At 38.1% G+C, this 24,274-nt stretch overlaps 2 protein-coding genes across 3 annotated transcripts in view; one reads left to right on the plus strand and one right to left on the minus strand.

Annotated features, from left to right (window-relative positions):
• MRAP2 (melanocortin 2 receptor accessory protein 2) overlaps nt 1-2,400 on the plus strand; it is a 39,949-nt gene extending 37,549 nt beyond the window's left edge. For both annotated transcript variants that reach the window (XM_054568853.1, XM_054568854.1), the window contains one exon: nt 869-2,400. In XM_054568853.1, the coding sequence (XP_054424828.1) occupies nt 869-1,262 (394 nt within the window). In that variant the 3' untranslated portion in view covers nt 1,263-2,400. The remainder of the gene's footprint in view (nt 1-868) is intronic.
• A 10,866-nt stretch (nt 2,401-13,266) lies between these two features.
• Nucleotides 13,267-24,274, minus strand: part of CEP162 (centrosomal protein 162) — a 73,500-nt gene continuing 62,492 nt past the window's right edge. The window contains exon 27 of the mRNA XM_054569673.1: nt 13,267-14,345. Coding sequence (XP_054425648.1) covers nt 14,136-14,345 — 210 coding nt within the window. The 3' untranslated portion in view covers nt 13,267-14,135. The remainder of the gene's footprint in view (nt 14,346-24,274) is intronic.

The raw sequence follows: 24,274 nt of genomic DNA on the forward strand, positions 1-24,274 counted from the left end.
AGGAGTCACTTGTGTGTGAGCAACTTTTATATAAATCTGGAAAGAAAGGATTAAAGTCTGTGGGATATCAGGGTATTCAATTTACCTATGCTCTGTCTTTCATGTACTTGTAGGACTAATGGAGTTATTTTATTCATTTAGTCATTGATTTATTACCATTAAACTGCTCATTTATTCCACCTTAAATGAAACAAGGAATTAGGAACCAGAGTGATTTTATTCCCACTCCTATCACTAACCTGTTGTGTGACTCAAGCGGGGACGCTGACTGTTCCTTGTCTTAGCTTTTGGGTTTGTAAAATAGCCGTAGTAATTCTTGTCCTAAGTGACTGAACTGGTCAGTTTTGAGAATCGAATGAGCTAAATGGATACAACAGTGCTTTGAAAAATGTGACACTCGCCTCCGTGAGATACTGCTGTCGCTCAGGCCCGCCTGATGTAGGTCAGTGTTTCTAAACTTGAGCATGAATAGCAATCCTGGAGGGTTCTGTGGAAATACAGCTTGCCAGACCCTACCTCCAAAGATTCGGAGGGTCTGCCATTCAGGATTCGGCACTTTCAGAAACACTTGAAGTAATTCTGATGCAGATGATTCAAGAGCCCCCTGAGAATCAGGAGATTCCTCAGCAAGGTGTCTCTTTCCAGAAAGGTCCGTGAGACCTCATCTTGGGGCTCTTGCCTTGGGGTTATTTGCGCATGTTCAGAAGTGATGTCTCTCAGTTCTGGTGCTTGCACACTCTCTACAGGGACTTGCACTCAGCATGTGCTCAGTGGAAATACGCTGGCCTGCCCTGAGTGTCAAAAGCTATGAATTCTGCAGGGGAATGAGCTGGAGTGTAAGTAATCATTTTTTCCCTTTTCTTGACAGCAACACAGAGTCTTCGGAGAAGAGATTCAGAATGAACAGCTTTGTGTCAGACTTTGGAAGACCTCTGGAACCAGATAAACTGTTTTCTCGACAGGGCAATGAGGAATCCAGGTCTCTCTTTCACTGCTATATCAATGAAGTGGAACACTTGGAAAAGGCTAAGGCTTCTCACCAGACCACAGCTCTTGACAGTGATGTTCAACTCCAGGAAGTCACCAGAAGCAGCAGGCAGCCAGAGGAGGAGCTGCACAGGCTCATGGAATTTGACATCCCCAACTTTGTGAACACAGACCAGAACTCCTCCTTTGGGGACGATGATCTTCTGATTTCTGAACCACCTATTGTCCTAGAAAATAAGCCCGTTTCCCAGACCTCACACAAGAATCTGGACTGAGAAACATGCTCTGTAGTGTGTCCTCCTGAAGATGCTGGGGTGTGTTTATATAGAAAGAAATCTTCATTCACCAAAATTGTGTGTGCATGTGTGTGTGTGTGTGTGTGTGTGTGTGTGAGAGAGAGAGAGAGAGAGAGAGAGAGAGAGACAGACAGACAGACAGACAGACTGACAGAGGTAGAGAAACAGAGAGAGAAAGACAGAGAAGAAATCTCTCTCTGATGAGAGCTGATGAGGGTGAATTTTTATGCCTTTAAACACATTTGAGGCTTTTAGGGGGAATAAAGTATTTACACTGTGTCATCTTCCTTGTTGAGAAATTTGGCCACATACTAAGCGTCATCATTCTTGAATGGAGGTTATTGTTCTGTGTTCCACTCTGGGCCTGCCTCTACCATGCTTTACCTTTAGCAATTTGCTTTACTTCTCTGGGGTCCCACAGTTTTTTCCTGTAAGATAAGGAGTCTGGAGTAGATGATCTATCCCGACTCTAATATTTTGTCAATTTATGTCCTTGCATCCAGATAAGGTTGGCATATATACAAAGCTGTATAAACTGGGGTACTGTCTCCTTTTTATTGTAGGATCCCCAAATGTCTGTACCTTCCACTCAATGCTTCACTGAGCTCAGCATTCGCCAGGAGCCCGAGTATCTTCCAGGATGTCAGGACCCTTGTCTCACACGTCACTGTGGGCAGCATTTCTGTTGGTTTTGCTGAAGCAGCTCTTCTGAGAACTTCTGGCCACCCAGGTTCAAACCTGGGGACACTCCTGCCCCTCCGTCCTGGTATCAGTCCATGGTGTATCTCATGGTACTACTGTTCCCAAGGAATGGTAAGGGCGGTTATGAGCTGAGTGAGGGAGGTGTCTTTTGTGTGTCTCCTGTTGATCTATCCGTGTCTGGTCACACTTGTGCCATTGGCCATTGAACAAGTAAAGTGCTATTTGCAATGCTGTCTACTTACTTGGCAAATGTGTAGGTGACAGTCGTCTGGCTAGTATGTGGCTTTGAGCTGAGGTGGTGAACGGTTGTAAATAGGCCACCAACAGTTGTTCAGATTGGCCTGGTAGCACTGAATGAAACCTGCACATTGGTATCAGAAATAGTTTGGTTTTACACACCCAGGTTGCACGCATGGCCCACTGCTCATCTCTGGGTGGGGTTTTTATTATGATTTTGTTTACCACCTGTCTTGCTTACGCTAAAAATAAATGTATTTGATTGCACAAGAATATTCTCTGGTTCTTTGTTTTCATACATCCAATTTAATTTTCTTCTTAAAACTATTCCTTGTTTATAATGCCTGCTAATTTCTATCATCTCTAGGGACCTAGTGGTCCAAGTCATGTAACAGATTTCCTTTAGGAATTATTCCACCAAAAGAAATCCCTTCCCCATAATGTCTTTGGAGGAAAATATTATTCTTTAAATAACACTAAACAGAACAAGGAGTGGAATTTTTTTTTTTTTGTAATTAAAGCTGATATAACACATTCTTGCAAATAGTCACTATTTTTAATGAGTATTTGCAGGAAAGAGAACAAGAGTAGTGAAGAATGCTGATTGTATTAACTTCTAATGTGAATATATTCACAATTAACTTAACCAAATATAGACTGTGAGATATTTCTTGTTAAGATTAAAAGCTATTTAAGTGCTGTTTGATTTAGAAATGGCTTTTTTAGAAGACTGAAGGATATTTAAAAGTTGGAAAAATACCCATGACTATACCATCATTTTTATGAGGTAAATGTCAAGAGCTGTGAAGGGTCTAAGATTTCATCCCTCCCGCAAGACAACAAGTTAGCTGGCGCAACGATTTTGTGGATGCGGACAGAAGACTCAGACCCCTGGGTCAGGGACAAAGAACTTGGTTACACCACACTAGGCAGCACGCTGGTTCCCGAATTCATTTCCTATTGCTGTTTGAACAAAAGATAACCAACTCCGTGGCAATACAAATTTATTCTCTTAGAGTTCTGGAGTGCAGAAGTCCAAGATCAGTCTGAGTGGGCTGAAACCAAGGCGACATCAGGGCTGTGTTCCATCTGGAGGACCCAGCGAAGAGTCCGTTTCCTTGCCTTGGCTCATGGCCCGTATCACTGCCACCTGTGCTTCTACTTCCCATCTCTGTCTCTGACCGTCGTGTGTCCTTCTTACGGGGACCCGTGTGAGTGCATTGGATTACCCAGGGCAATATTCCATCTCAAGACCCTTAACCACATCTGCAAAGAGCCTTTTGCAGTGTAAGGTTACACATTCACAGGTTCTGGGGTGTAGGACATGGGCATGTTCTGGGGGACATTAGCCTACCACAGTCTTCCATTGGGTCCCAAAGATTCACATGCATCCTGCATGCAAAATACATTCATCTCATCCCAACATCTTCCAAAGTCTTGATGATTATAGCATTATCTCAAATTCAAATATATAGTATAAATCTTGTCAGTTCAAAGGTCCCAGATCTCATCTTCTTAACCATCTAAGTCAGGTTTGGGTGAGACCCTGAGTATGATTCATCTTTGGGAAAAACCCCATCTGTGGACCTGTAAAACTAAAAAATAAAGTATTTGTTCCCAAATATGCGGAGTACCTGGAGAAAATCCCCTGCAGACATGCAAAGAGCATTTGAATCCTGCACAGACGGTGGCCCTAGCCAGGAATCCATTTTTTTTTCTCTCATCAATGTTAGAAGAAAACACAGTTGAATGAAACACCAGTATTTGGAGATCTGAATATCTATTTTACAGATGAGAGAACTAAGGTCTGGGACATTTAGTATTTTGCAAAGCACAGAGCTAGTAAGTGGCAGACCAAGCTGGGTTTCAAGTAAATAATGAACCTGTGGAAGGTTTGAATGATTCCTTCTGTTGGTTAGTGTTTCACTGGTTCGCCTTTTCTCTCTCTCTAACGTTGAATCTCTACATCATTCTTTTTCACTTTCAATCTATGTTTTAAATTTAAATTTTTCTTTGTTTCAGGTAAGCCACGGAATTTGTAAATTTTTCCTTTAACTTGCAAGTTTATTCCATCTAAACGTATTGTGATCGCTGATGGTGTTTCACTTCTAGCATTGCATTTTGTGATTTGTATTTACTTTGCTCTGTTCCGTCTGCTTTCTGTCACGCAGTCATGGCCAAGAGCACAGGGTCTAGAAATAGCCTCCCTGGGCCCGGATCCATCCCTTGCTAACTGTGTAGTCTTAACCAGTGTACCTAATCTCTTTGAGACTCAGTTTCTTCTATACAAAAAGGGATAATAGCCACCTCAAAGTCTGTGAGCGTTCAGTGATAAAATATATAAAGTACTTAGAACAGTGACTCGTCTATTTACATTCTCCATTATAGTGCCTTTGTATGTATTCTCTTGTTAAGCAAGTATTCTAGAGATAACTCCTGAATTTTAATGAACATACTAGATATTGAAAGTTACAGCCTATTAGTTAACCATTGAATTTTATATATCATTGTTTTATTTTCATAAACTCTGTTTTTTTTTAATGTTATCTGTGCTTTTTCATGATGTCCTGATTTTTTCATTACGTTTTCCATGATATCTTTTTTATAATGATTCATCCTTACTTATTTCATGTTCTCTTTTAGATTGTTTTATAATTTTAGGTTCTGGAATACTAATCATCCTGGGGTTATAGAGTTTGCTTCTTCTACTCACAGTTAATTATTTCTGACTGTTCTTAGTCAGGTGTGTGTGTGTGTGTGTGTGTGTGTGTGTGTGTGTGGAGTTAGTTGTGTGAGCTTCTCTTCAGCGTATATTATTTTTTTCCTGTGATTGTCCCATGAACCTGGTTTATTAAAGTTTCACTAGGGAACAAATTTGTGTTGCTTATCCTTAGGCTCCAAGTGATTTGATCTTTTTGGAATTATGTGGGTTTTTTTTTTTTGCTTGGAGATCCTGTGTCATAAGTGGAATATAAATTTGGATCCCACATCCACATGAAGCATGAGCTTAGGGCTTAGATTTTTAAAGGGAGACTTTTTTTCTCCGAGACCCCAGTTGACCCGGTGTCCTCACCCCTTTCCTGTGTCAGTGTGTGGAGTTCTTGGAGTCTCTCTCTCATTGAAAAGGCAGCCCTTTCCATAACTTTCACGCAGGGGGTCTCAGTAAAGTCAGAGAACATCAGGCATGACCTCTTTTTTTCCTGAATGGACATTATGATCCTATTCACAAGGCAGATTAAAGCCCCTCCCCTACAGGTCACTGTGGCATCGGCCCCCGAGCTTCCTCTTCTGGCTTTGAGTTTCCTGTTTATTTTTGTCACCTGCGAACTTCTCTTTCCTTCATGGTTAGCTCAGTTATTTCTATTGTTCTATTTTATCCAGTGTTACTAAAAGTTTTACGTTTAAAAGGGGCCCAAATTAGCTCAGTTCACCATGTTTCCAGAACTGAAAGCTTCAGTTCTAGAGTATCTGTTAGATTCTTCTTAAAAATGACATCTCAGTATATTTCCCTGGTGAAAATCTTTATCCGTTATTTTGTCCATCGTTTCCTCTATTTTATTGAACATATTATTTATTTTATATTCTTTATTGGCCGATCCTAATACCTGGGCTTTCGTTTGTTGTCTAATATTTCTTATTCTCATATTATCAATCATATAGTCTTGACACCGTATACCTAAGGATTTTTTATTATTCAGCAGACATTGTTAGCAAAAAAATCCGTGGACACTGTACATGTCATCTTCCGTGAGAGAGCCTCTCCCCTTCCTGACATGCAGATCAGGTGACGCTCTGATCATCTCACGCCGCTCACGCATGCAGGTGGGTCAGGACCAAATTGCAATTTTTAAAACAACTTTGATGTGTACTTGACAAAATACCTTTCATATGCTTACAGTGTATACTTTAATATATTTTGACATATGTAAACATCCAAGAAATCATCACCTCAGTCAAGATAATGAACATATACCTCACCCACGAAAGTTTTCTCATGCCTTTTTGTAATCCTTCCCTCCCCATCCCTTCCCCGGGAAACCACTGATCTGCTCACCCTGTTGCTATACATTGGTTTGCATAGACATAGTACTAGTATGAATACAATCCAGCAGTATCTACTTTGTTACATCTGGCTCCTTTCATTGAGAATAATTATTTTGAAACGCATCCAGGTTATTTTATCTATTTTTTTGTTCCTTTTTTTTACTGGGTAGTATTTCAATTTATGGATAAACCATAATTTGTTTACCCATTTACTTGTTGATGGACATTTGGGTTACTCACAATTTTTAGCTATTAAAAATAAAACTGCAGTGAATATTTGTTTGCAAGTCTGTATGAGTATATACTTTTATTTTCTTACATGCCTAGAAGAGGAATGTCTGAATTATATGGTAGATAAGTGTCTGTCTTTTTAAAAAACTGCTAAATAGTTTTCCAAAATGATTTTATCATTTTTATATTCCTTACAGTGTGTATGAGTTCTGGTTGCTCTGGTTCCTTGACAATATCTTGTAAAGTAAGTCTTTTAAATTTTATCCACTCTAATATGTGTGTAGTAGTATCTCATTGTGGTTTAAAATTGCATTTCATTAATGACTAATGGGATTCAGTATCTTACATGGTTATTTTGCACCTGGATATCTTTGGTGAAGTATCTTTTCAAGATTTTGGCTCATTGTTTTATGGGATATTATCATTGAGTTCTGAGAGTTCTTTATTCTGGATATGAATACTTTATCTGATTTATGACCCGCAAATAGTTTCTTTTAGTCTATGGCTGTCTTTTCATTTGCTTCACAATGTCTTTGAAGAGCAGAAAAGTCCAATTTACCAATTTAAAAAATGGATTATACTTTTGGTGTTACATTAAAGAAATCTGTCCCAAATTGAAGGTCATAAAGGTTTAATCTTATGTTTTTCTTCTAGAAGTTTTATAGCTTAGTTTTTCTATAAAGGTCTATGATCATTTGGAGTTAATATTTGAGTATGTTGTGAGGAATGGCTCAAAGTTCATTTCTTTGCATATGGTTATCTAATTGTTCCAGCACTATTTGTTGAAAAGATCCTTTCTCTACTAAATTGCCTTTGTGCTTTTATTGAAAATCAGTTGTTCATATATGTGTTGGTTTATTTCTGAATATTCTGTTCTACTTGTCTATTTATGCCAATGTCAGACTTTTTGATCACTGTAACTTTATAGTAACACTTGAAATAAGATAATATAAGACCTCCAATTTTTTCTTTTAGTTTGAAGTTGCTTTTGGGTATTTTGGGGTCCTTTGCTTTTCTATAGAAATTTTAGAACTAGCTTTTAAATTCTCTCCCTTAGATCCTGTTCTGCCAAAATTCCACCCATTTCTTAAGATTCATCTCCAAACCCACATTTTCCAAAAAAGATAAAAAGAATTTCTCTTTCTTCTGTGCTTCATTCACACTTCATAACAGTCGTATTGCATTTATTCATAGCTGGTTCTATGAACTTGTCTGATCTCTCCTGGCTTACTGTAAACCCCTCAAGATCAGAAAACTTGACTTGTTCCCTTTGTGTGCTGCAAAAACTTGCCTTATGTATTGCAGGATTGAGTCTTTCCTTAAGCGACGTCTGCAGAAGATATATACCTCATTTCCTGCATATTGTTAAGGAATCCAAGAGATTTAGAATGATTTATTTTTTGTTATCTCCAAGATCTCTCAACCTTTATTATTTCTGTTGCTATTACTGCACCTTTAAAGAATAGTGGGATAATTATTTTCCAACTATCAAAACACTCTACTTGTGATGATAATTACATGCAGTCTTAATCTATTTATTGTTCACGTACTCCCACAACATTGAACTTCTGGGAGAGTGTCATATCTTTGTAGATATCAATGATATCTTTGGCTACCAGGGCAATAGCACCTCACCTCAGACCTACTATGTATCTACCGGTCTCCACCAGCCCTTCACTAGCCCTCAACTGCGGGGAACTGTGGTTATGTACTGATCCCCCTGAGGCCTGTTATTCTCTGGAAGAACTTTTGCATGGAGTATAATTGTGACCTTCTTATACGAGAAATTCAGCCCAGTGGTCCTGGCAGCATGGGGATATGTACAGCTTGCTTTTTGTAGAGTCTAAGCTGTTCCATACCTATTAGGAAGAGATACAGTGGGCAAATTGCTTTAGCATGCGGCAAATTCGCAGCATAGCCTTATGAGTAGGAAAATCAGCTTTCTCATCAAATCAGGCAGTGTGTCAGTGTGACACACTCACTGTGGGGAGTGATTTCTCCTATGAGCAATTTGAGGGTCAAGGGACTTATGAATGGATTTTTGTTTTTCTTCCTTAGTTATTACATCTGGTGAGATTGTACGAATCCTGTGTATTTGTGTAGCACAGCACTAATCTTCAGTAAAGCATCATGTATTTAAAGGTCTAGTGTACAATTTGATAGAAGATAGAAATACTCTTAGATTTTTGTCCTAAAGTAGAATCTTGATTAGTGGTTAAAGAAAATTTACATTAAAATTTTAAATAGCTATCTATAATGACGGGTACTAGACTTAACCTGGGCGATTGCTTCATTAAGTTATGTAAATGTCTAATCACTGCATGTACACTGGAAACTAATGGAATATTGTATGTCAACTGTAATTGAAAAATTAAAGAAATTGTTACAAAAACTCCATGGCCTAAAAAAAATCTTAAATGCAGTGATATAAAATAAAAAATGATAAACACGATAGCAACTATGAGCCGATTTCTGTGGCCAGCTTTGCAATGACTCCTCTTTTAGGGTACTTGAGCGGCCTGGGCCATCATTGTCAATATCATCATCATTATCATGGAGTTGATTCCTCTCAGGGAATTGATTCCAACCTTCTGGCATCTCTGGGCCACACTGGGAGATGATTTATCTTGGGCCACGCATTAAATACATTGCGACATGTAATCACAAACCAAAAAATCTCATGTTTTAAGTAAATTTACAACTTTGTGTTGGGCTGCATTCACAGCCAGCCTGGGCTGCATGTGGCCTGTGGGCTGCAGCTTGGACACCCCTGCAAAATAAAAGGATGAACAGGGGATGTGTCTGTGTGGGTAAAGGAAGAATAAGCAGACATGAGATGCAGAATATATGTTCCATTCGGAGAAGAATGTGGTCGTGGAAACCTGGTGTAGTGGGAGTGAGCTGGTCAGATGGAAGGATGCGGACCCAGCAGAGGTGGTAGCGTGGATGGCACGGTGAGAGGTTAGACTCGTAGTTTGAATGACGGGAGTGTGACAGGCAGAATCCCCTCCACCGCCCGGGGTAGCCACCTGTGAGAAATTACTGTTCATGGCCAAGGGACTTTGCAGATGTAAATTAAGGATTTTGAGATGGGAAGAGTAGCCTGGATTATCCAGGTGGGCCCAATCTAATCACATGGGGCCTTAAAAGCGGAAAACCCTTCCCAGCTGAGCTGAGTCAGAGAGTGGCGTGAGCGCGGAAGAATGCTCGGAGGGGAACGAGCTGCTGGCTGCGAAGGCGGAGGAAGGGCCCGGGCCAGGGATTGCGGGTGGCCTCCGGCAGTTGCAAAAGGTAAGGAAACCATTCTCTCCCAGAGCCCCCAGGGGATACCCTGATTTTAGCCCCATGAGAACTCTGTTGGACCTCTGACCTACAAGATGATATATCTGTGCTGTTTATAAGTTGTTAAATTTGAAATTTGTTACAGCAGTAATAGAAGAGTAATTGGAGCATTTGTGTGGGAGCAGAGGTCGTGAATGGAGTGTGAAGATGAAGGCTGGGATCAGACTGAACGGTGCCTTGAAAGGTAGGGTAAAAATCCTGGTATTTACACCTAAAAACAACAGGGTCAAATGGGATGGTGGTTAAGAGTTTTAGGAAAAACTACCTGGCAGTGCCGTTTTGCAGACTATTTGGAATGAGAAGAGCATTGGGGTAGAGGAAGCAATTAAAACTCTTATCAAAAAAGCAAGTAAAATGGTGGCAGCGCTCAGGTGGTGGTGGATACGGGAAAGGGAAAGGACAGAAAGATTATTTTGAAAGAACTGGCTACAGGTTTGGTGATTCCATGCCAGGGAGAGTTGGAAGACATGTGGACTGAATGTTTGTGTCTCCCCAAAATTCACACTGAAACCCCAGTGTGATGGTATTTAGAGGCGGGGCTTTGGGAGGTAGTCAGGGCTTATGAGGTCATGGGGGTGGAGCCCTTATGAATGGGATTAGTGCCTTTGTAATAGTCTCAAAAGGGCTCACTGCTTTCTGTTTTCCACCAGGTGAGGAGACAAGAAGAGAGCCATTTTCAAACCAGAGGATACAAGAAGCGAACCCTCACCAGACATCTCGACCTTGGGCTTCCCAGTCTCCAAAACTGTGAGAAATAAATGTTTGTTGTTTCATCTATGGGAATTAGTTATAGTACCCTGAATTGACTAAAGTCAAGAATGCCTCAAAGTTTACAACTGACTAAAAATGGAGTGAGCAGCTGGTTTCAGGGAGAGAAATTAGCTGGTTTCCAACACGCTGACTTATGAGAAATGTGAGTGATTTGGGCAGGAATTGGGACGAGGGGCTGGCACTCAGGAGAGAGGACAGGTGGAGGGGCCGATCCAATGTCATCCTGTTATCCTGCTGGCAGTGGTAGCTGTGCCACGCATGTGAGAGTAGATCTGGTCTCTGGGGATTGGAGGGAGGACACGGTTGTACTTGCAGGTGGAGGTTGAGGGACGAGAGAGATTTGTTGACCAAATCCTTCCTATGTGCGAGGGACTGGGCTGCTGTGAAGGCTCCATCCCCATCAGGGGAGTGAGGGACCAGCTGTTCTCACTAGGGCTCTTTGCATGTGGCCATGATAGTGAGCAAAACAGGTAGGAAGACAAGGGCATGCTCACATGTGACTACTTACACCACTGTCGGGAGCTGCTGGGAGGGGAAAAAAAGATGCTTCCTGCCATTCAGTCTTCTCTAATAAGCTGGCTCAATTTAACCCTTTTATAAGTATTTTTTCCCTCATGACTTCCCTTTTGCCTTCCTCACAAATCCTTCCCCCAAATCCCTTCCAGACTTTTCTCTGAGGAGTCACACAGGCCATGTGCAGTTTTACTTATCTGTCCTCTGCATCAGAACGTTTTCACGGTATATTAGAAACACCCTAAGGTGGGAGGACCCACTGGCAGGTGGTCGGGAGGCTAAGTGCAGGGCAGTCACTGAGACCAGCTCCGCCGCGCTGGACTCCCACTGTTTCTGCCTCTTCGCTTTTGTGCTCCAAGGATGCATACCTGGGATAATTGCCCTATGTTTTGTCTTCTCCACGAAGTCTAGCTCATTTCTTGTTCTTGAATTATACTAACAACTCATTTTATTCTAAAGAAACTTGATGCCTCTCTTCCTCCTGGGACTGATTTCCTGATTGATACTGCCCTATTGCTTACAAAAATCCTATAAAGAAGATGTAGGTGGAAAAGAGTATCTTTCCTCCTGTTTGCACTATTTAGGTGGTAGTGATTGAAGCTTTGAACAAAATTGGAGAGAAAAATGGACTTACTGGGGTTTAAACTAGAGGGGAGCACTAGAACCTACCCTTACCAAGCTGGGCAGGTATTGAGAAGAAATACATGTGCTTTTTATTAACAGCTCTTCTATAGAAACTGAGGAAAGGCTATAAATGGATCAAACACTAAAACAGAATTATCAGTAACTTGGAAGGATTCGAAAACATTCAAACATGACTCTTCTCACCATTCACTGCAAAGCTCTTCAAAGCAGAAGGGCTGTTGTAACTACAAAGTATCTTATCTCATTCTGAGTAAGATTACCTCTTCAGTAGTGTACCTGCAGATCTTGGACTGACAGAGTCCCAAGTAGGTATGGGTGGGAAAGAGGTTTTCACCTCCTAGACATTCAGTCATAAATTTAGAGTTTTGCAGTAAGGAACAAGATCCTAATATTTAAGCCCGGATTTCCCAGGGTTGATAACGTAGATCCTAGCTATGGAATGCTGCAGGTTCACAAGCAGTAGATCCAATCAGAAACCAATCTGCACAAAAGCGGTGGTGTCGGCAGGAAGCCATATATTCTGATCAAGTTCCTGAAGGGAAGGCCTGTGGACACAGGTTACCTTATGACGTTGTGAGGAGATGGAACTGGCAGGGGAAGACTGATGCCTTCTGGAACTTAACTTCATAAAAGCCTTCTATGCAAGATAGTCTAAATGTGTCTATCTTCTGTATTCTCATCCTGAACCCTTACAATGACTAAGGAATGGAGTAAAATTCGTGCTGTTTTTAGTTGTAACTAAAAGTTCTCATAGAGCTTATGGATCTTTAGTCTGAAAATAGAATTAAAGACCAGCCATGTACACGAATTATTCCAAAATAGAATATAAAATCCTCATCAAAATAGGAAGCACTTTTACTGTAAGTAATCACCTGTCCGATCCTTGCACTTCCTTGTGTTTCAGAATCAGCCATGTTTGTGCCTGGAATGAACAGCCCACGAATAAAGTCAGTCAAAAGGACAAAGGGAGGGAGGGGTGTAGCTATAAATTAATAGGTTTTCGGATAAAAAAACCATACAAAGCAAATAATAATCAAAATAGTTTATATTACAACTTAAGATTCTTTCACATAAAAAAATAGCAAACTGTAATTAATGCTTTTTCTACCCTCTGAGGAGAAAAGGACATCAAAAATGCTGGGCATTAAGACATTAATTGAATTTCCTATATTTAATTTCTACATTTCACATTTGTTATCCATAATTTCACCAAGATCTATTTCACCTGCCCTTTATACAGTATTTCACATTGTATTTATTATTTTAGAATTTCAATTATTAGCCAGTGGTTATTGAGCATTTGGCATACGGCTAGTCCAAAATGAGACATGTTTATAAATGTAAAATATACCAGAATTTGGAGACTCAGTATGAAAAAAGTAATGTAAAAACTCAACTTGTGAAATAACATTTTGATTATATTAGATTATATAAATTTCCAAAATTAATTTTCATTAAAATACTTTTTAAATGTGGCTACACTAAAATTAAAAATTACATGTGGCTTATGTTAATTATACTTCTACTGGACAGTACTGGGCCAGGGCACTGGAAAACAAAGCGGCCCCAGCTTTAACTTACCAGTATCTTGTATACGTACTATCTGCTTTTGAAAATGGGACTTCCAAAGTAAAATAATGATCTGGCTGCTTTGGTGCATGCTTTAGAGTTTAATTTTTTTCTAATGAGATATATTACTTTTTAAATAGAGAAAGTAAAAATGTTATATTCTGTCTATCATCTTAGAGTTACAAATAAAGAATTGGCATTTAAGACATGTGGCATAAAGCAATTAATCAAATCCCCCTATTACTTGTGAAATACATTTTTCACTTCTATCAGTGAAAGAAAATGAGGTAGGAGTGGAAATCTGAGAGAACACAAGGTAGCTCACTGCCTGCTTGTCTGAAGTTACAATGCTTGTCCGAGTTACTGCGGAAGCTCTTTGGCTCAGGTGACTGTCAGTGCGGCTGTGCTCACATTCCTCTGTGTTTCCGTAAGAGGGGCTGTTTTGCTGGCACCAAAAATGGGTCAACAGTGGCAGAATATGTGCAATTTTCCCTTCTTTTCATATCTGGCATATAAGTGAGAACTTTTACTATAAAATTTGCTAACTCTAATCACCTGACATAAAGAGACTTGTCCATAAATTATTTAAAATGTTAATGCTTTTCAGTAAAATACCCCGTAATGCTTTTTCTTCTTTTTTTCTTATTGGTTCAGGGCAATTTATTTTGAAACGTTGCTTTTGTGTTTGTTTTCTGGCAACATACTGGAGCTCACTTTCAAAAGCCCCTCTGGCAGTGCACAATCCCAGCCACCAGGCGTCTCCAGGCCTTTCCAGGAGGTCAGGTGAAATCTGCGTTTCTAGTAATACTCTGGTGCATTCACTTCATTTGCAAACGCAACTGGCACAACCACCCCCTGTCGGTGCAGCTCTCGGAGAACATCTAATATTGAGTCTAATTCTGTGCGGAACTCGTCTAGCTCACGGTTCTTCAACTGTGCGAGCCTTTTCCATTTCTCAAGTTCTTTGCTTTGCTCAGTTTCTACTACTTGGTGCGTCTGCTGTATTATCTGTAAATAAAAAAAAAATTCCATATTACTGTTAGAGTTCAGAGCAGGGGTGAAGAACAGTTAACAACCTCGAAGAGCTGAAGTGGGACAATGCTGACGACGGTGGCGTTGGGACCTGGAAGGAGAAGGCAGGGGAACGCTGCCCGATGGGTTTCATTGTGTCAATAAACAGGTGTGCAGGTGAGGTCAATAACAGGGAAATTCTGAGAGGGAATTTTACTGTCCTTTTAAGCTGTGAATGATAAGAGAACCATTTACAGCGCCAGAAACTTTGGTATGAATCCAATCATCCCCAAAATGCTGTTCCTCTTCAGAACAGCATTTGAGATGCAATCAAGACAGTTTTAATATACAATGCATGTCACTGCATCCATTAACAGAACTAAAAATAATGACAAAACTGCACACACGTAGCATCTATCATGTGCAAGACTTGGTTTTAAGCATTTTATCCATATTAACTCATTTAATTCTGCCAACACAGCTAGGTGGTAGAGTTCATATATTTATTTCCATTTAACAGGCGGGGAAATGGAAACACAGGTAGGTCAAAAAAATAAATAAATAATTTAGTCAAGGTTCACACATAGCCCATTGGAAGCAGAATCAGGTTTCACACCAAGAGAGCCTGGCCTCAGAGTCCCTGCTATTAAGTGTCACACTAGCCTGCCTCGTGTACGTGGGTCAGTGTTTTCAACTGTGAGGAGAGGGTACCCTGTCAAGGACTATAAGGGAATCATTAGCTGCAGGCATTACAAACAACAGAAAGCTAGACATACAAAAAATTAGTTAGGGAAACAAAACCAATAATGTTTCTAAATGTCAGACATGCTGAGCATCTCCAATATAAATATTATCTATTATCCTGCCTTACTATAGAATAACTTCATACTTCTAAAATAAAAGCACTTCAGAAATATTGTGTAAACAGGTGTTTGAGTGTAGGGAAACACAAAATGCTGTATAAATTTTCAATTCTAAGCTAACATCATCACCTCACATAGTTTCAAAATTATTTCCTTGTGATGAAAATTTAAGATTTACTTCCCTAGCAATTTTCAAATATACAATAAAGTATTGTTAACTGTAGTCATCATGCCGTACCCTACATCCTCAGAAACTTATACTAGATGTCTGTACCTTTTGACCATCTTTACCCAGTTTCTGCACCCCCACCCCATCCTCTGCCTCTGGAACCACCAATATGATCTATGAGTTTGGTTTTTTTCAGATTCCACATGTAAGTGAGATCATATGGTACTTGTCTTTGTCTGACTTGTTTCACTTAGCATAATGCCCTAATGTTCCAACCATGTCGTTGCAAACAGCAGAATTTCATTTTTTATGCCTGAGTATTATTGTGTTGTATGTGTAATATGCCACATTTTCTTTACCCATTCATCCATCAATGGCCACTTAGGTTGTTTCCAGGTACTGGCTGTCATAAATAATGCTGCCATGAGCATGACGGTGCAGGTATCTGTTTGTTATAGCGATCTTGTTTCCTTCAGATATACAAAGTAGAACTGCTGGATCACGGAGCAGTTCTATTTTTAACATTCTGAGGAACCACCATACTGTTTTCAATAGTGGTTGTACCAATGTACATTCCCACCAACATCAGGGTTCCTTTTTTCTCCACATCCCCACCAACACTTGTTTTGTCTTTTCCACGAAAGCCATTTTAATGGGTATGAGGTGATAACTTATTATGAGTTTGACTTGCATTTCCCTAATAATTAGTGATTTTGAACACTTTTTCATGTAGCTGTTGGCCATTTAAATATCTTCTTTGGAAAAATGTCTATTCAGGCCCTTTGCCCATTTTTAATTGATTACTATATATTTTTGTTATTGAATTATATGGGTCCTTTGTATATTTGGATATTAACCCAGTATCAGATGTGTGGTTTCCAAATACTTTCTCCCACTTCATAGGCTGCCTTTCCATTTTGTTGATTATTTCTTTGGCTGTGCAGTTTGGTGTAGTCTAACTTGTTTACTAATTTTGTTGCCTGTGCTGTTAAGTGTCATATCCAAGAAACTCATTATCAAGATACATGTTAAGGAGCTTTTTCCTATGTTTTTTTCTGGGAGTTTTATGGTTTCAGGCTGTACATTTAAGTCTTTAATCCATTATGATTGACGGAAGACAGGGGGTTTAGTTTCATTCTTGTGCATGTGAATATTTTTACCCAGAATCATTTATTGAAAGGACTGTCATTTCTCCATTGAGTATTCTTTATTCTCTTATGAAATATTAGCTGACTGTATATGCATGGATTTATTTCTGTTCCACTGGTCTATGTGTCTGTTTTTAATGCTAGTACCATATTATTTTGATTACTAGAGCTGTGTAATACAGTTTAAAATTGTAAGTGTAAAGCCTCCAGCTCTGTTTTTTGTTGGGACTACTTGGGCTATTTTCGGTCCTTTGTGGTTCCATATGAATTTTAACAATTTTTTTTCCTATTGTAGTCATGTGCCACTTAATGAGCAGGGATATGGTCTGAGATAGGCATTGCTAAGCAAATTTGTTATTGTGCAAATATCATAGATTGCCCGTTTAAACAAACCTAGATGGTACAGCCACACTTAGACTGTGTACATAATCTTATGGAACCACCATAGTACATGTGGTCTGTCGTTCACGGAAGTGTCATTATGTGGAGCATGACTATACTGTAAAAAATGCCAATGGAATCTTGATACTGATTACACTGATTCTATAGATTGCTTTAGATATTTTAGCAATACAAGTAGGCCTGCTTTTAGACAGTTTGCATTATGCCACTTCACTTTTATGATAGGCCTATAGTACTACCTGTTTTTGCTAACCAAAAGAAATGCCAATATTTTTGCCTTTTTCCCAAAAACAAATAGCATTCAGTGTTTGTTTTGCAGCAAGCTGTTAATAGAGGCGGCCCACATCCCAAGCAGCAAGAGTGGCACTGCTTTTATTATATGTTGTAATTATTTTAGGTTTTATGTGACATTTGGTAGGCCTGGGTAGGCTATTTTGGGGGTCTAAGAATGCTAAAACTTCTTTACATTATAGATTAACAGTAACTGCTTTTTTTATGCCATTTCTGCTTATGAAAGGTTTCATGGCACAAACTACCTTTGGAGAGTGGGGGAAACCTGCATTAATTCTTCCAATCTAGAGAACGGGACATCTTTCCATTTGTGTTCTCACTTTCTTTCATTAATGTCTTACAGTTTTCAGTGTATAGATATTTTACCCCTTTGGATAGATTACCAAGTATTTTATTGCTTTTGATGCTACTGTACACAGGGCTGTTTTCTTTTTCAGATAATTTGTTGCTAGTATGTAGAAGTACTACTGATTTTTGTATACAGATATTTGTACTCTGCACTTCACTGAATTTGTTGACTAACCCAGAGTTTGGAGGTGGAGTCTTTAGGGTTTTCTCTATACAAGATCGTGTCATTTGCAAATAGAGACCATTTTAATCCTTCTTTTCCCATTCTTATGCTTTTTCTGTCTTTTTCTCGCCTGACTGCTCTGCCTAGGAATTCTAGTACTTTGTTGCCTAGCAGTGGTGAGAAAGAGCACAGTTGTCTTGTTCCAGACCTTAGAGGAAAAATTTTCAACCTTTCACCACTGAGTATCATGTTCGCTGTGGGCTTGTCATATATGGCTTTTATTATGCTGAGGTAGTTTCTTTCTGTACCTAATTTGTTAAGTGTTTTTGTCATGAATGGAAGTTGAATTTTGTCAAATGCTCTTTTTGCATCTGTTGAGATTATGATTTTTATCTTGCATTCTATTAATGTGATGTACCAAATTTACTGATTTATATGTGTTGAACCATTCTTACATCCCAGGGATGAATCCCACTTGATCCTGCTGTATGACAATTTTAATGGGCTGTTTAATTTGGCTTGCTATCGTTTTTTGAGAATTTTTGCATTTACATTCATTGCATATAATTTTCTTGTCTTGCAGTATCCTTATCTGGCTTTGTTATCAGGATAATGCTGGACTTGTAAAATTAGAGTCTGAGAGTGTTCCCTCACCTACCAGGAGTTTCTGAAAAATTTGAGGAGTGGCTTTAATTTGTGTTTAATAGTATGGCGGAATTCACCAGTGAAGCCATATGGCCCTGGGCTTTTCTTTGTCAAGAGATTTTTGATTACTGACTCAATCTTCTTGCTAGTAACTGGTGTGTTCAGATTTTCTATTTGTTAATGATTCAGTCTTGGCAGTTTGTATATTTTTAGGAATTTATCCATTTCTTCTAGGTTGTCCAATTTGTTGAGGTATAAAGTCATGCCTCTTTTTATTATGCTTCATAAATGTTAGCAGTTTTTATAAACTGAAGGCAACCCAACTTACCAACAAAAAGATTACAGCTAGCTTTACTGCTATATTCACTTTCTTGTGGTGGTCTGCGACCAAACTCACAGTATCTGAGGTATGCATGTAACTGTTCATAGTAGTCTCCTACCATGCTTTGTATTTTTGTGGTATCAGTTGTGTTCTCTCTTCTTTCCTGAGTTTCCAATTTTGAGGGTTCTTATTTTTGTTTATAGTTTTGTCAATTTTGTTTATGATTTCAAAGAATCAATGCTTAGTTTTGTTAAGCTTTCCTATTGTTTTCCTATTCTGTACTTCATTTATTTCTGCTCTGATCTTTACTTCCTTCCCTCTGCTAAATTTGGGCTTAGTTTTTTCTAGTTCATTGAGATGTAAAGTTAAGTGGTTTGAGATCTTTTTTTCTTGATATATGCATTATCCCTATAACCTTTCCTCTTAGAATAGCTTTTGTTGCATCCTGTAAGTTGTGTTTTCATTTTCTGTTGTCTCAAGATACCTTTTCATTAGCCTTTTAATGTCATCTTTGACCCGCTGGTTACTTAAAAGTGCTAATTTCATGTATTTGTCACTTTTTTTAGTTTTCTTCCTATTGACTTCTAGTTTCATATCACTGTGGTCTCAAAAAGACATTGGCTATGACTTCCATCTTCTTGAATTTACTAAGACTTGTTTTGTGGTCTAACAGGATCTATCCTAGAAAATGTACCTTGTGTGATGGAAAAAGAATGTGTACTCTGCCGTTGTTGAAAGAGATGCACTGTATTATGTCTGCTAGGTCCATTTTGTCCATAGTTTGTTCTAAGCCTGCTATTTCTTTATTGATTCCCCCCCCCCTCGGGATGATATGTCCATTGTTTGGAAGGAAATAACAAATTCCCTTATATTTACTGTATTGCTGTTTATTTTTCCTTTTAGTTCTGTTACAGTGTTTGTTTTATATATTTAAGTGTGCTGACCCTGGGCGGCTAAATATTTACAATTGTTATATCTTGATGGATTGACCCCTTTATCTTTTTTTGTCTTCTGTTGTTTTTAGCTTAAAATCTATTTTATTTAATATAGCTATAGCTAGCTAGTCCTGCTTTCTTTTGGTTAACATTTGCCTGAAATATTTTTTTCCATTCCTTCACTCTTACTTTATCTGTGTCTTTAAGGCTGAGGTGAATCTCTTGCATGTATTCGAATGGCCAAAAAGTCTATTTAGATTTTTCCACAAAATAAAAGACACATTTTTCATTTTCAGCAATAACTTTATTGATTTAGATATTTTCAGTATATCAGCTATCTCCCACTATTGGCTACTAGTGGGTAGAGGCCAGGGGTGCTGCTAAATATCTTCCAATGCGTAAGACAGTCCTACCACAAAGAATTATTTGGCCAAAATGTCAATAGTACCAAGAAATTTTGTAAAGCACTTTTGACACATTCTATCAGTCACAGAACCTTCTCTGTACCCTGTACAAATCTTTTTTTGTTTTTTGCATTTCTGTTATCTTTTTACATTTCTTGAAATAATAAAGCATAATATGCCAAAAATGTTGCATATTTTCTTCCATCTTCAAATGGCTGCACAAAAATTCACCAATTTTGATGTTTTTAAAAAAAATGAACCCAGATTATGACAGCTGTCACAATACAAGCTAACAAAACTGTTTCAAATGAAGTTAAAGACAACTAAGTGCTACCAGAGCCATTATATAGAAAAAACTAAACGAACTTTTTGGCCAACACAATAGGATACTGTTTGGATCTTGTTTTTTACCCATTTAAGAATTCTATGGTTTTGAATGGAGTACTTAATCCATTTATACTTACAGAAATTATTGATTGATAAGAACTTATGATTGAGATTTTTGTTTTCTGGTTTATAGATCCTATGTTCCTTGCTTCTTACATCTTGCACTCTCATCTTTTATGATTTGATGAGTTTTTATAGCACTATGCTTTGACTCCTTTATCATAATCTTTTGTGTAACCACTGCAGGTTTTTCCTTGGTGATTACCATGAGGCTTACATAAACTGAGATGTACTTACAATGTCCTCCTTTAAACTGATTAACAACTTAAATTTGATTGCACACCTAAACCATATTTTTACTTCTTCCACTCCCAATATTAGGTTATTGATGTTATAGTTCACATATTTTTATTTTGGGTATCCAATAACAAATTAATGCAGTTACAGTTATTTTTAGTAAGTTTGTTTTTAACTTTTAAGCTGGATTATAAGTGAATTATGCACCATTACAATATTAGAGGATCCGACTTTGACTATATATTTACCATTACCAGTGAGTTTACCCCTACAATAATGTTCTTATGATGTTAATTATCATTCTCTGATTTCCACTTGATGAATCCCCTTTAGAACTTACATGGCAGGTCTGATTGTGATGAATCCATTAGCTTTGATTTTTTGGGGGGAGTCTTTTATTCTTTGTTTGTAAAGGACAGTTTTCCAGGTACAATATTATAGATTTAGTCTTTCTTTCAATATTTTGAATATATCATCTCGTTGTCTCCTGACCTGCAAAGTTTCTATTGAGAAATATGGTCACAATCTTACGGAAATTAGTATGGAAAATGAATATGAAACTAGTCATGTACAAACAAAGAGCAGTCATGACCTTGATCCTATATACCCAATATATGTAACAATATTTAAGAAAAGAGTTTGTATCTCTCAGCCATGACCTCCCACAGGATTAAGTTTATTGAGACTTGTTTTGTAGCTGACTATATTGATCCATTCAGGAGTAGGATCCATGTGTGCTTAGGAAGACTGTGTATTCAGTTGCTTTTGCATGGAATGTCCTGCATACGTTACGTCCATGTGGTCTAATGTGCTTTTTTAAGGCCAATGTTTCCTTACTGATTTTCTGTCAAGATGATCTATCTATTGCTGAAAGTAAGGCATTAAAGTCCTCTACCATTATTTTATTTCTCCCTTTAGATTTGTTCACATTTTCTTTATATAGGGTCCAGCAGAAGTAAGGCCTGCTTGAGTGTGGTTGGTAGGGTAATATAGGTGTAATAATTTATAGTTTTAATTTGAATATTTCACCTAAGATGTCATATGGTGTGTTTGAGTGTGATATTATTATGTTACAGAATTACATGCTTATGATTTTGTAATAAAAGATTTTGTAATAAAAGAGGGGAATTATTTATGCTAGACCCTGTATATTTAAGTGCTCCTGTGTTGAGTTTTGTATCTTCTTATTGTTAATGTTCTACCTTCTTACTGGATTGACCCCTTTTTAATTATGTATTGACCTTCTTTGTCTCTTATTACAGTTTTACTGTATAGTCTTATTTTATCGGATATGACTGTAGCTATCAAAGTTTTCTTTTGGTTTCCATTTGCATCTTTTTCCTTCCCTTCATTTTTAGTCCATCTTTGTCCTTACTACTGAAATGAGTCTCCAGTAGTCAGCAAATAGATGGGTCTTTAAAAAAAAAAGAATCCATTCAGCCACTCTGTCATTTGGTGGGAGAATTTAGTCCTTTTACTTTTGAAGTAATTATAAGTATGTACTTAGTGCCATTAGAAATATTTATTAGGTATTTTGTAGCTATTCTGCTCCTTTCTTCTCTTATTCTCTTCCTGTGTGATTTTATGAATTTCTTAGTGGTATGCTTAGTCTCCTTTCTATCTTTTGGGTAATCTACTATAAATTTTTGCTTTGTGGTTGCCATAAGGATTACTTACATAAGACAACTTATATTTTTAAGTCTATTTTAAGTTGATAACATATATGAATGCATTCTAAAGCTCTACATTTTCCCCTCCCCTGCTATTTTGTTTTTGATGTCACAATTTATATCTTTCTATCCTGTGTATCCCTGAAGAAATTTTTAGTTTTATTCTGACTACTTTTGCCTTTTAACCATCATACTATCTTTATGTGATTAACCCACTACCTTTACAATGTTAAATTATTCTGCATATTACTATATATTACCTTTACCAGTGAGATTTAATCTTTTATGCGCATATATTGTCCTATTACTAATTAGTGCCCTTTCGTTTCAGCTTATAGATGTCCCTTTCACATTTCTTCTAAGGCTAGTTAGTGGTGATTGACTCCTCTTTAGCTTTTGTTTGTCTGGAAAACTCATTTCTCCTTCCACTGTGAATGACAGTTTTGTTGGGTATTCTGGTTAGAAGTTTTTTTCGTTTCAGTACTTTTTTTAAAAAATAGTATTTTCAATTATGGTTGACATACAATATATGGATTTCAGGTGTACAACGTAGTGATTCAGCATTTACATACCTTATGAAGTGATCACAATAAATATAGCAATCATCTGTCACCATATATTATCACCATTACTGACTATATTTCCTGTGCTGTATATTACATTCCTGTGACTTACTTTATAACTTAAAATTTGTACTTAATTCCTTTTACCCTTTCTGCCTGTATTTTTTGTGTCAGTCCCTTCTGGACTGAAGTTTCTGCTGATGATGTTATGAGGGTTCCTCAATATCTTTAGGTTTTGAAACTTAATTACAATGTGTCTTGGCATGCATTTCTTTGGGTGTTTTTTATTTGGAGCTCTTGGCATCCTGAATCTGGATGCTGCATAACCTGGAGAAGGAAACAAGTTTTCAGCCATTATGCTTTAAGTTTTCTGCCCCTTTTTCTTTCTCTTCTCCTGGGATCACTTTAGTGCAAATGTTGGTCTGTTTGATGGTGTTCCCTAAGTTCCCTAAGTTCCTTTCACTTTTTTCTGTTTCCCGCCCCCGCCCCCGCACCCCCCGATTAGATTATTTTCACTGCCCTGTCTTTGAATTCACTGATCCTTTCTTCTGTGAATACCTCAAATGTATTTTTCTGTGCAGTTATTGTACTCTTAAGTTCTGTGACTTTTATTTGGTATTTTCTTATTTCTACTTCTTTGTTGAAGTTCTCAGTTTGTTCATTCTTTTCCCAAGCTTGGTATCTTTGTGACCATTATTTTGAACTATTTAACAGGTTAACCACTTCATTTCATGAAGCTCTTTTTCTAAGGCTTTGGCTTGTTCTTTCTTTTGGAATATATTTAATCAGTTCTTCATTTTTCTTGGCCTCTATGTTAGTTTCTATACATTAGATAAAAGAGCCACCTCTCCCAGTTGGAAGGAGGGAGTCACGTAGGTGAACCTGTCTGTTTAACTCTGCCTGCCTTGTCCTAATTCTTGGTTTTCTCTTAACTTTTTGTAATTGTCTGAGCAGCCTATTTTACTTTTAGAGGCTCCCACTAGCTGGGGGTGTGTCAAGACCTGTCAGTGTCTCAAAGGGGAGGATCTCAGCACCTAGATTCAGGTTGACTGGAAGCCAGACTCTCAGGTGGCAGCTTTTAAAGTATGCAAATATTAATACATACAGTCCAGTGGGACCTGAAATGTAAGCCTTGTTGGCCACCAGGACCAAGCAACCTACAGGTATCCTTTGCATGGCAGCCAAAAAAATTGAGGTGTCAAATGAGAGTATGAGCTCCTTTCTGGAAGATATTGGCCATTTGTAGCAAGGAAGAGGAAGACTGTAAAGATGACTTCCACCTTGACCCCGGACAGTGTGTCTGTAGGCTCCCAGATGTG

The sequence above is a fragment of the Pteronotus mesoamericanus genome, unplaced genomic scaffold (assembly GCF_021234165.1).
Source record: "Pteronotus mesoamericanus isolate MK-2021 breed Mesoamerican mustached bat unplaced genomic scaffold, CSHL_Meso_final contig_20, whole genome shotgun sequence".
NCBI lineage: Eukaryota > Metazoa > Chordata > Mammalia > Chiroptera > Mormoopidae > Pteronotus > Pteronotus mesoamericanus.